This window comes from Phalacrocorax aristotelis, chromosome 7 (assembly GCF_949628215.1).
Source record: "Phalacrocorax aristotelis chromosome 7, bGulAri2.1, whole genome shotgun sequence".
NCBI lineage: Eukaryota > Metazoa > Chordata > Aves > Suliformes > Phalacrocoracidae > Phalacrocorax > Phalacrocorax aristotelis.
Window position 1 is genome coordinate 11,635,820 of NC_134282.1, and position 12,892 is coordinate 11,648,711.

The 12,892-nt window shown below is 41.8% G+C and overlaps 1 protein-coding gene across 2 annotated transcripts in view; it reads right to left on the reverse strand.

The window, feature by feature from the left end:
- Positions 1 to 7,251: 7,251 nt before the first annotated feature.
- PID1 (phosphotyrosine interaction domain containing 1) overlaps positions 7,252 to 12,892 on the reverse strand; it is an 89,680-nt gene continuing 84,039 nt past the window's right edge. For both annotated transcript variants that reach the window (XM_075098791.1, XM_075098790.1), the window contains one exon: positions 7,252 to 9,235. In XM_075098791.1, coding sequence (XP_074954892.1) covers positions 8,759 to 9,235 — 477 coding nt within the window. In that variant the 3' untranslated portion in view covers positions 7,252 to 8,758. The remainder of the gene's footprint in view (positions 9,236 to 12,892) is intronic.

Here is a 12,892-nt window from a genome sequence, read left to right on the forward strand (position 1 = left end):
AGCATACAAATTATCTCATAGCCTAGTTATGCTGCTGACACGAGGTCATGAAAAATGTGCCAACAAAACAGAATCCCCAGCGCTCTAGCAGACAACAACGAACCTCATATTTCACTATAACTTGGCAATTAAGTCGGAAGAAATACCTCTGGAGAGGAGCCGTTCTGCAGGATTTCAAGCAGAACAAACCGCTGCTGATGAATTAGCTGAGACCCACTGCAGCGCACAGGCAAAATGTGAACCACGCTGAAACTTTGTTCTTAACGTTTCTAATGGCATAAATTAGGATTTCTGTAAGTAATGCAGAGGGAACGCGGCGACCTGCTGCACAAGGCCGTGCTGCCTTAGGAAAGCTCAGCACAATTCAGCTTCACTTCATCCTGCAAACAGACGAAGCACCATCAGCCTGCCAGGCATTCCGGCCTGTGGCTCGGCCAAGCTCCGAGAGCACCTCACAGCCAGTGATGCTAGGGATGTCCTGGCCCCACATGCCTTCCCCCACGCCCACCAGTAACTGCTGTCCAAGAGACACGTGTGCCTACTGGGACCACCAGTCCTATCACATGCCACCATCCTGACATCAAGACTTTAATGACCTGAGGCAGTACAGATGTGGTTCCCCTACTCCATGCATACCAGCAGAGAGCTGTAACGGGTCAATTAGTAAATGTTGGGCAGTTATTATTGGTCATCCTTCTGTAAACTGCAGGAACAGGACTGAGGCCTTTCCCCCTCTGCTCAGCACAGACTGACGCATTACCATATGACTACTTCCACAACACTGGTATTAAAACATGTATTTTTCTGACAGGTCGCACAAATTTAATCAGAGCACGCTACCTGCAGAAGACACTGCCATGGCCCAAGGAGCAGAGCAGGATTCATTGGAAGTGACAGAGACTTCCTCCCAGGGACACTGAGGACAGGCGAAGCAGGACGGCCAAGCCACGGCAGAGGAGTGGGTGCAGGGATTACACAGCTCCTCTCACAGTAGACCTGGCTCCAGCTTGTCCTGGGCCATTCTTTCGTTACTGAATAGCAAAAACTATTTGAAACAGGGAAGGCAAACGCCTTTTCTTTGTGTGGCCAGAGTTGACTTGAGAAAACACAAAGAAATCCACCTCGAAACCTCAGAGAGAATCAGGTTCCAAACCATTTAGGAGAGCCTGGGTAGATATGAAGCATGGTCTATTAGTCAAGTGCAGTTTCAGATTTCACCTGTTTCTGCATTGGGATAGGCCTGACATCTTTCATGGATATAAAAATATCCCACAGTTTACTATATCATCATTTAACCTCATTTTTCCTTTCTAGACGAGTTTTCTTTGAAGTTCCTCTGCATATTTCATTATTGTCTTGGGATCTGGAAAAGCTGTTTTTACTTGAAACCACCAGATCTGGAATGCATTAAAGATGAGACTGAGCCAGGGAGCACCAGCATGGTACTAAGCACTCAGCCACAACAATTTAACCCAACTGTGCAAGAAAACCTTGATTAATTATATCCTCAGTAATTATGACTAAAACTATTTCTACTATCTCTGAGAGGTAACTAAGTTGAAATAGCAATAACTTACTCTTTCACATGCACATGACCCATATCAATTTTGAAAAATTACTTGCTTTCCAAGAATTAAATCCATTCCTGTCCGCTGTTCTCAGAAAATCTATACTGCCCACAGAAAAACATACCAGCCACATTATGCATTATTCATAGGATTATAATGTTTCCTCTTTCCAAGAACAATACAATTTACAGGAAAATAACAGAGAATGTAATGCACAACATAAATCAAAGCATAATACATAGACGTTATCTAGTACTACCTTCCCACTCTGATGGTTCAAGTTGGCAAAGGAGAGAGTTGCTTCAGTCTGCACAGTAATAGCCTCCTTGTGAAGAGACACGTGGATTCTGTACCACACGACGTGCACGGTAACTAAAAGGCACTCCTTTGCCATTAGACCTTGGCTATTCTAATGGCATGTTTTCAACAGGTGTTTTCACCTTGCCAATATAAGTGCACAAACAAGTCACTGCATTAATACGTGAGCAGTTTCTCCTGATGAGAAAACATTAACAGCCTTCTCACATACACCTTCCACCACAGACATTAAAAAAACCAGCCCCACCAGACACACCCTCCCATCTTTCTAGCAATAACTGGAAATCATGCCTAATGCCTACATGGCCTGCTGCTAAAATGTTCCTGTGCCAGGCTTGGGCTTCATCTCCTTAGGCTGTCGTATAGCATTAGGGTTATCTTCAAATGCACTACCAGGACCTGCTCAGTAGAGAGAGATTGTTACTCCAAGTATTTTTAACACTTCCTCAGTTGTACATTAGAAAACTACTTTCTCACTTCCAGTTTTTCTGAAAAGAGCTTACAGCAACACACATCTCTCGCTGAGGTACACAATTCAAAGCTCCTCTCTCTTTCAGCAGGGTAAATTAGGTATGTAGCTATTTGAAATCAATCGACAGATGGAAAAGGAGAACAGACAGAGGCAGTGGCACCCGAGCAGCACCCTGCCGTGGGCACGTCCCACCAGAACACAGCAACTTGCTGCTGCTGTGCACACCCTCTTAAGTCCTGGCACTGGGCAGGAGTCCAACCCCCACACACCCAACTACCTCCAGGTACTGGCCATACCAAGAGCATCCCTACCCCTGTTGCCCCTGTGGAAGCTGAGCACACCACATTTATTCATTCATTCCAGTGAAAACTTTCCTATCACTCAACCATACTGAGAATCTCTGCTGAACTGATGACAGAAAGCTCTCCAACAGCTTATCCTCACTCAGTCTTCACTGGACTGTTCAGTTTAGGGAAGCCCTTCAGAAGAACAATGAACTACCCAGGTTTTCATACATCTACTTCATCCTCAGAAAGCAAAAGTCTCAGCCTGGCCATCTCCATTATCCTGTAGACATGCACTTCCCTGCTGAGGCCTTGCCATGCCCTTCCACCCCCCACGCAGCTTTAACAGCCTGCAACTGTAATCCCACTTGCAGCACATGGTCAGCACGTGCCTCATGCCTGCGCTTCCAGCATATTTCACAACCCTTTTCAGGGAAGGCACCGCAGAAGACAGGATAACGTCTCTCCAAACATACAACTATTTTCAATAAATCATTGTATCTGCTTTAACAGCCCTGATAAAAATTAATTACAATCCCAACTGAAGAAATTGTCATGACATTTACCATGAATTACTGCCATACAGGAGAGGTCTTCCCAAACTTCAAGCTTAGCCTGTGCAACTTAGCTATAAAAATACAAACCAGCACCCTGGCCCAAATTTCTTACAGCCTCCTGCAGCTACCCAGCTACTCCTCTGTCCCAGCCCAGCCTCCTGCAAACACAGTGTCCCTGGCGCAGGTACACAGACTCCCTGCGGCTGCAGCAACAGGGACACCAGCATCTGGCCCGTGTGCCCCGCTGGGGCAGCAGGGATGATCCCAGCTTTTCCCCAGCCTGGCCTCAGGGCAGAGTAGAAGTCAAGCCACGGAGATAAAAGAGCTGTGGGGCAATGGGTAAAAGCAGCCAATGATGATCAACTGGATCAATGAAAGGAAGGAAGCATCTTAATGGACTTTAACAAAAAAGGAACTTTTAAAAAACACCCTATATCTGTTTAAAATTCCATTAGAAAAAAAGTATAATGGATGTCCCTATTTTCACAAAAGAATATATTCTCTTACTGTAAGCTCTTGGCAGACTGAGCACTCTAGTCTACAGGATAACAACCATACATTTAAGCTATCACTTCCCAATTATACACAAATTAATAATTCACTGCCACAAGGAAAAATGAGACCAATCATACATCATTCTTACAGCAGCTAATTGGGCATGGAGTGGGCCAGCTCTGGTGGTAAATGGTAAATAATGCATATAGTATATCAAATCTTGCATGTAGACAGACAAATTAATTTGCTTCCCACTAAAGGAAAACAACTTTTTAAGAAGTAAACCATTTATCTCAACACTAACATGCAAGATTGCCTTCACAGTACACCCACCATTACATATGTCCATCATACAGAAAGTATTAACAAGCACATTTCAAGATGTGTGTATACATGTGTGTATATATATGCATACATATGTGTATACAGACACACAGAGAACTTTACAATTCAAATAAAATTCACTGCAAATACAGATATTGAAGTCTCAAAGCTTCCAAGAATAACATTATATATGTAAAGTTTTCTAAGAGACTGATACAGGGTTGCCTCTGTATCAAAGGCCTCTCAGTCACATGCTATTTATCTGCAGGTTTTAGGAAAATTAAATGCAATTCATTGGCAACATCCAACTGCTTTTCCATGTAAAAATGAAGCCACTGACTAGTAGAAAGTTAGGGAGTGGAACCAGCTGCAGAGGGGTTTTTTGCCTGGTTGTGTTTGGGGTGTTTTTTTAAAAACCAAAGAAAACAAAATATTAAGCTGTTCTTAGGAGCCTTTGAGTTTAAAACATGAAATAAATAACACACTACTTTTCTCCTTCCCCAAGGGCAAAAAAAAAACCCATTCTCAAGCAACCTGTGCTTGCTAGTGCAGTATGTTGCTCTCCCCATAGCAAAACTTCTCCTGAGCTGCAATCATTCATTCACAGCTCCACAGAAGACTTGGTATGAACAGAAGATATTTAGACTTAAAAGCCTGAAAACTGAACTTACTCTACACACTTACTTTCTTTTTTCTTAAAGTAGCTAGAAAAATAATGAAAATCACCTTATCAAAACACTGGTGATGTTGCATATTGAAGTTGAGGTGTAGTGACCTAAACGCTTTCTACTTTTTCTGCAGTTCTAATAACACACTTAGATATTCGACCCTTTTCTAGTCTCCCCTACAAACAGAAGAGGGAAAGAAATCCCTTACGTGTTTTCCTGGCTGACGCCGAAGGAACTCGTCAACCCACAGCAGGATGCAGTGAGATCCAAGACTGGGCTCTTTGTAGTTGAAAAGGAAAGTCTTTAGCCAACTGGAAGTGACTTCTGATGGAAACTATATGATTTTTCTTTTCCAACAGATTAATTGAAGGAAAAGTTTAACTTGATGTTTCATTCCAGTATCTATTGGCAACTGATATTCAGTGATAACTGATACACTTGCAATTTAGGAGTAGAAGCTTTTCTCCTTCATGCAAATGGCATCACACATTTGGTATTGATAATGCAGAGGGATTTGGCCTGAATTCCAAATTATCTAAGGATCCAAACTCATGATACTGATTATTTTTCAAATCTCATGTTTTCTAAGACACACTGGAGTTCACATTCCCTTTCATATTCCCTTGCATGTTTGAAACCTTAGAAAATAGCTGGTTCATGTTTCAAAGGATCTGATTTTCTAATCACAAGGACTAGAATTTTCTTCTTTGTGTTTTATTTTTATCACTCAAAATTCTGATGTAATCCACAGCCTCCAAATGCTGAAGAATTATTGCAGATGCCGCAACATCAAATACCTTTGTGAGAACTCCCCAACCCACTGTAAATCAGTGCAAGGTCAACAAGGGCTGCACACACAGCAGCCACCACGTGTAACAGTCCCTTCAGGGTGCTAAGCAGCACCTGGGAACAGATTTCCAAATGCACATAAGCAACTAGCAAACAGGCAAGCCCTGTGTTCCCAAAAGCATCAATTGCTCTGACACCAAGCCATGAAATACAACAGTCCAAAATCACAACTGAGTAACCTGCATCATTGAGCAAGTGCACTGTGGTGCTGCTAACATCAACGCATGCCTAACCCCATGCCCTGACGTGTAGCGTCACAGTAGACAAAGACCTGCAGACAAAACAGCTTAAAAATCACAATCCCAGATTATTCCTGTTCTGGGTAACACCCCATGGCTGTGGGCTACAGAGCGGGGTAACACCATAGCCCAGGGCTCTTGCTGGCAGATGATGCCAGTCACAGAAGTGACAAGGGCAGCAGCAAGACACCACTTCAGGGCAGTGCAACCCTCTGCATTTCTGCCTATGGTTTCTGTGTGTTGCTCCCAAATAAAGACAGCCACTGTTTGCAGAAATTTAGACTGTCCTGAAAATTAATAAATATATAAATATATAAAGATATAAATAAACAACAACAAAAGAATGCCAAAAAAGGTATTCTTTCCATAATCCACACCTGCTGGTGACTTAGGAGATAGAATCTTTTCAGCAGATCCCAGCATGCTAGAGAAAAGACCATGATTAAAAATAAAATGACAAAATTTCTGTCCAGCTGTGCTCCGGCCTGGACCACTTGGTGCAAAGAGCAGGCTGTGTCAGTCAGAAGGATCACACCCCATGCTTCTAAGTATTTACTCCAGAAGTGGAAATCCCAAACCCAAATCATCAGTTGTAGTCCTCTGTAGGACAAGCAGGAGGCACCTCAGCTCTTGTGTGTGAGGAGGACTGGTATCTTCCTTCTCCCCCTCCCATACTCAAGCAGCCCTCACTTAAGAGCTGGGACTCAGTCAGACCTCTCCATTGCCAGCAGGGACATCTGGCTGAGAGGGCAAAACAGAGGATTTCACATGCTGATTCACAGCAGCTTTGGCGGCAGAGCATCCAAACAAGTGAAAAAAACTAATCCGTGATTACAGCTCTGAGTAAAAGAAAATAAATTAGTCAAAAGTCGAAGCAAGTTTTGCCTAATTTTGCCTTTGGTCAAAAAGACAGATACATACACAGGACTCGGACCAGCATATAGCCCATACGTGACCCTTCACTTCCAAATGAGTGTTGTGGAAAGAAAAAAATAAATACATTTTAGAGCCATATTTGGAAACACTGCATCATCCACAGTTTCAGAGAGAAACAGTTTGGGAAGCTGCCAGTCTGGTGTTTTATTCGCCATCCACCATCTAATGCTGCACCTGAGCCATTCTGCAATTTCTGTAAGCAGGGCAAGATACTGCTCCCACTCACCAGAGCTCATTTCAACTGGCCAGGTGTGGGTGGTGTGTGTGGAGGTGGGTATCTCTGCCACTTCCTGCAAAGAAGAAATTATAAATCATGTCCACACACAGCAAAGTTAAAAAGAAAAACCTCACAGCAATAATTTAGCTAAATATTTAAAAGAAGGTAATTTAAAAATGTTAAAGGTAATTCTCATGGAGACTGATGTAATACTAAACTGAAATAAATTACCATTTTCATTCCACTAAAAATTAACACAGAACCCACACACATAAAACAAAACCACAGAGTCTGCATTGGAAAGACAGCTTAAAACTCCCAAGCTTTAACAGAAAACATTTTTTTTTATTAAAGTATGAATGCATTTATGCTGGAGAAGAGTTTACATACATTGTAAAGCAACAAGCATATTTTCAAGAGGTGTGGGCCCTCCTCAATGTGTCTCCATGCTCAGTCTACATGCTATAACACTGGACTCTCACATACACTCACATACAAACATATTAGACCCACAAAACAGACATAGATCTATCTGCTTTGATTAGCTTTCTTTTAAGGCTTCTGTAAGGTGCCCTAGTGCCCCTAACATTACCATAATTATGAACAAAACCATATAAAGGAGCAGCATTGCTTGCAAACTATTGATCTGCTCTTGGCCTTAAAAAATATGAAGTGAAACAAGTTTTTCCTTTTATTTGAGTTTTATTAAACATCTGCATTTAAGAAAGGCATGACTGTATATCTGTGAACAAGGAAAGATACGGGAATCTTAACACGAGCTTCTCAATCAGAACAGATGTTCAAACCTGACTCCTAAGGAACTGTTTCCTTTGATCTTTACAGTAACGCAGCCCTGACTGTGTGACGAGGCACTACCAGCTCCATCCCCCCACCAGGGCCACTTGACCAGCAATGCAGAGACCGGTAACATGTAGTTGAGGCTACCATGCTCATATCACTTCTGACCTGAGGTTGATGAGAAGTCACAGTTCAAACACTGGCAGACCCAAGTGTCCCTCAACTCTTACCAGTGGGTCCCCCTCCTGCGGAGCCCATCAGGGTTGGAAAATGCACAGAGAGCGGTGCTGGCTCGCTGTACCCCTAGCCATCACGGAGTATTTCTGCCTGCCCCTTTTTGGTATCCTGCAGTATATAAGTCTGAAACTGCAACTACTGGTGTTGGGTGAAAGACATGGCAGCAGGTATATTAAGAAAATAGGTACAATGAATAAAATAAAGGATAGCATATGATATAATGTGTACATACAAGCATCTTCTTTCATTTACTATCTGTGAAATGTGAATTAACTGCAGAATGCCAGGCCATTAGTCTAAAAGGCTATGTATGGCTGTCTTAGCCTATGTATGTCAAAGGATTTTTGTGATGCATCATGGTGAAAGATTCTTCAGGAACCATTAGGGCTTTCCAGGGCTACTTGCTTTTGTGCATCAGCATCAGCCCCCAGCTAGGAATGTCAGAGGAGCAACTAATAAAATTGCCTGACCAGTCTTACAGGACAAATAGGAATGACTCTACTTAATGGGATGCACCTGAACTACAGAGACGAGAAAGGGGTAGTGATGGGTGGGTGAGAAAGATGAGGGAGAGAGCTTTTTTTCCTCACTTTTACAATAGCAGCAGATTTCAATGTAATGTAATTACTTTAATGATGCATATCTGTAGGTACTGAACTGCTCTTTTGATTTAAAAAGCTGGTCATACAAGTGTTTGGCAGTCCTTTCATTCCCCAATTTCAATTGTTGCTTATTCTTCTATCAGCTCTCATTCCCTAGGCCACTTCTGCCTTTGCTGATCCGTGAATGATTCCAGTCAGCCATCATCAGATTCAAATTCATGAGACACTTCCTCTGACAAGCTGGTCCTGTGGATCCGGCCATCACTTTTCATGCTGTGAAAAGTCTTCTTAAAGGCCTCCATCATGGCATGGGCCAGCTTCTTAGCCTCCAGCTTGCTCTCACACTCTACAGCATGGCAGTCCATCTGGTAGGACAAGTCATCGTTGATCTCCCGATAGACCCAAGCAAAGATGTTTGGGCTGACATTGTGGTCAGCAGTGCAGTAGGCTATACGTGCTACCTGAAAGGTATCCATGTGGACTGTCGCCTCACCTTTGAGGTCCAGATGATGCAGCCAGACTTGAAAAGGGCGAATTTCCAGAAGGGCATTAGCTGGGTAAATATCCTCCCTGGCGAGCGTGTGCTTCTTCCATAATTCAATGACTGGTTTCTCTGTGCAGCCTGACAAAAATTGCATCCCTGTTGTGGAAACCTTACCCAAATATATAACCTGCAAAGAAGAGCAAAGATAGGTGAAACAGACAGCAGACTTCAGTTTTGCTTTCTGCCATCCCAGGGAACTTTCCTTCATCTGGAAAATAAAAGCTCCCCACCCCCCTGCCCCAGCAAACTCACCCAATTTCCCCATCATCTTCAGTAAAACAGTTTTCAAACTGTTTTCCAGATACTTGTTTTTTTCAGATGCTGACTTCACCATTCAAACCCACATGTTAAAAACATTCAGTCTCCGAGTTTCACGGAACTTAATTCGCTTTCAGCTCCCCTGGAAAGGCCATCTTTAGAGCCCAAGAATGTACTTCTAACCTCGTGTTAGCAAGTCTAAGTGCCCATGCAGCAGGCCCCATGTAGCTGTGATGCTAACCGCTTTTTTTTTTTTCCCTGCTTTATTCAGATGATTTATTTGTATTGCATTTCAAATATTAATATTAGGGAGACTGAGACAGTCTCAGTTTGATAATGCCGGGCTGCAGGGGGTCAGAAAAGCATGATCACAGCAGAGGACTTTAAACTGTTTGAATGTGGGTGGTTTTTTTTCCAAAATGATCCTGTTTTTCTACCACTTCTGCTGTTTCTACTTAAGTATTAAGCCAGGAATAGCTCAAAGCTGTTCAAAACTCTATCTTTGTGCAGGACCGAGAGATTTATTATATCAGTTTCAGAAAATACACTCTTAAAAGAATCTAGTAATAAATCTACCTTAGTTTAATCACATCATCTCTATGCTTTTCTATCTAGCTCTTTTGATTAAATATCCTGTTATCCAAGCTGCACAGGAAAGCAAGGTGATTTTAAGTGCTCTTACTGTATTTTGTTCACCAAAAAATCAAATTCACTGAGAGGTCCATATCAAAATTCTGTATTAAGCCTGTGCAGAAAAATTCCCCTAAATCTGTAGAGCTGCTAAAGTGGCTTTCTTCCACTTAAAACTGAATGGAAGACTATTTTATCTGGGAAAAGGGATTTTCTCTAGAAAAGACAGATCAACACATAAATACAATTATGCAGATTATTCTGTTGTCAGAATGGTGCACTTAAGAACAACAACATGAAAGCAAAATAGGTTCTAATTTGTCTCTTGCAGCAGTAACTGTTTGAGACAGAATCTTGTGCCTCTTCCTTAATGTCTTATAACCTCATGTGCATTTTACTGAAGGCATTTGAGGAAAAAAAAATAGTAATCACATGCACTTTCCAAATTCATTTCTTCAAAATTCTGTATTAAACACACCGTATCAGCTATTTTTATTTTGTGTATGGTTTAAGAAATGCAAAGAAAAAAATATGGTATTTCCACATTTAAACACATTTAAAAAATCATACCCACAGGAATACGGGATTTGTATTCCATGCAAACAAAATTATCCACAAGAAAAATATTTTGCTGCAAGCTTCATAGGTTTTGTTAAACTCAGAGACCTAAATTAAGGCGTAATTAAGGAAAAAGCTTACAAAACATTATTGGAAGTCCGTGTGGCTTAATCACGCCTGCCAAAAAAGCAATTTCATAGCACTGACATTTCAAAATGGGAAGTCTTATTCTTTGCCTATAAATATTCATGCCTTGCACTGGGAATATGTTAAATCTTATAAAGCTTTATTTTTTGGAACAGTGGGAAACACAACAGCTAGAACAGTTAACAAGGCAAGACCTACCAGTGTTTTGTTTTATTTTATTTTATTACTGATGAGAGTTGACTTCTCTAAAGTACTGTGGAATAACTTTAAAGAAAACCTCAGAGCTGAGCGCCAACGAAACACATATAAACAGCACATACAAAACCAGAGAGGAATGTGTCTGCAACATACTGGGGGATACTTCAACATATATCCACAGTCATATTGCTTTGAAAAGATTGAGATCAGTGTGCAAATTTGCACACACAATATATTTTCTGAAGGTTCGCTCAGCACCATTTCATATTCATAAGCCAGCAAACGAAAGACTAACACACACTCTAAATTAACTGAGCATTTGGGGGTTAGATTCAAAGCCCATTGCAGTAGCAGAAGTACTTCACTGACTTCAAAGAGATTTGCACAAAGCCTTTAAACCCTGAGGAACAGAGAATTAGCCTCTTGCTTATGCACTTTGTCCCTGCCAAAATACAGTTTTGAATCCCTGGCCACAGGAGAGATGCTGCCACCACTGCAACATTTTGTACCCCCGAGCTGCTGTTTGAAAAAAGCTGGGATCCCTTGGAGCATGCAGAAATAAGCGCCTCTCGCTAGTGTGCAACAGTAAATGCAGGCAATTTTTTCATTACAGGCTTGTCTGTTGACAGCACATGAGCTTCCCTGCCACAACAGCGTGAGGAATGGGAGAGGAGAAGAAAGCAAAGGCAGCTACAACCCACTTTGGGAGCATTGTTATGGGTATATCCAAGCAGTTAGTGCTGCTGAGCTCAGTCCTGCAAATTCACCCCCAGCACACAGAGCATCAGCTTCTCAGCATGGACAACTCCCAAGTGATGCCTGGGACATCTCTGGCAGGTGAGGAGCAAGACCAGAGCGGGTTGCCGCACAGAAGAGCAAACTGAGTTTAATGTTCTCTCTGTTCCTTCCCTGCTGCTAACTGCAACCCCCTGTTGGCCATCAGCCCATGCGTGGCCTGCCTAAGTATGAAGTTACAAAAAAATAATGTATTTCTTCACAAACAAAGTATTTGTATTTTACAGAGAAAAGCAGTGAATTACTCTGAAAGCAGCCAAGGCAAAAGTAACTAATAAGGAGGACGGGATGACGGTTTGTTTACCAAACTGAGATGTAATGGTCTGATTTACTGTCCCAGTTCTGTCACAGTATAACTGTGTAGGAACGTTTGGGAAGTTGCTTCCTTTAACACCACTTTACATCTCCATTATATAAACTTCATTTTCCTTTGAGGACACATTAATAAATACTTGTAAGGTGCTTAGACATTCCAACAAGGAGTTCACAGGAGAGCGAATAAACAAAACCTCTAGTTTAGAAGTCTCTCCTGTACTGTGTCTTATATAAAAATATCAGCACCTACTAATGTTATTTTTTGTTTCTTTTTAAACAAATGATCATGTTTTCCTAGTTGAGATACAAGCATTTCACAAGAGTAGCATTACCAAAGCTCTTAGTGAAGACATACGTCTAACATTTCATCACTCAATGGTCCCCTGCTAAACACAGAACAGGGATACAGCGGCTGGTGAGACACCTCGACTCTTTGACAAAAAATGCAGCATCCTGTTCAGAACAAAGTTTTCTTCATGCTAAATATCATCTACATGTTATCCATTACATATTAATCCATCTGGAGCTGACCAATATAGTAATTTAGACATTAGCATTTGCATAATTTGCATTTGCAGGGACGGTACCAGTATGAACTAAAAATGGCAAAAGATGGATTTATATGGCACTTCTCCCTGAGCCCTCGGTTACAAGGTTATTCCACAAGCAATGCTCCCTGCATTTCAGCTCCTACCTCACCATGTCTCACAGCACACCCACCTTTATTTAAATGCCCAGAAACCACTGACCACACACATCAGAGTAAAGCTATTCCAGTACAACCATCTTCCTCTCCAATTTCCAAGTTTGCCAACCAAAGATCAAAGAACAGATTATTCCTCCCATTATCAGATGAAGAAAATTATTTTGAGGCAAAAATTCC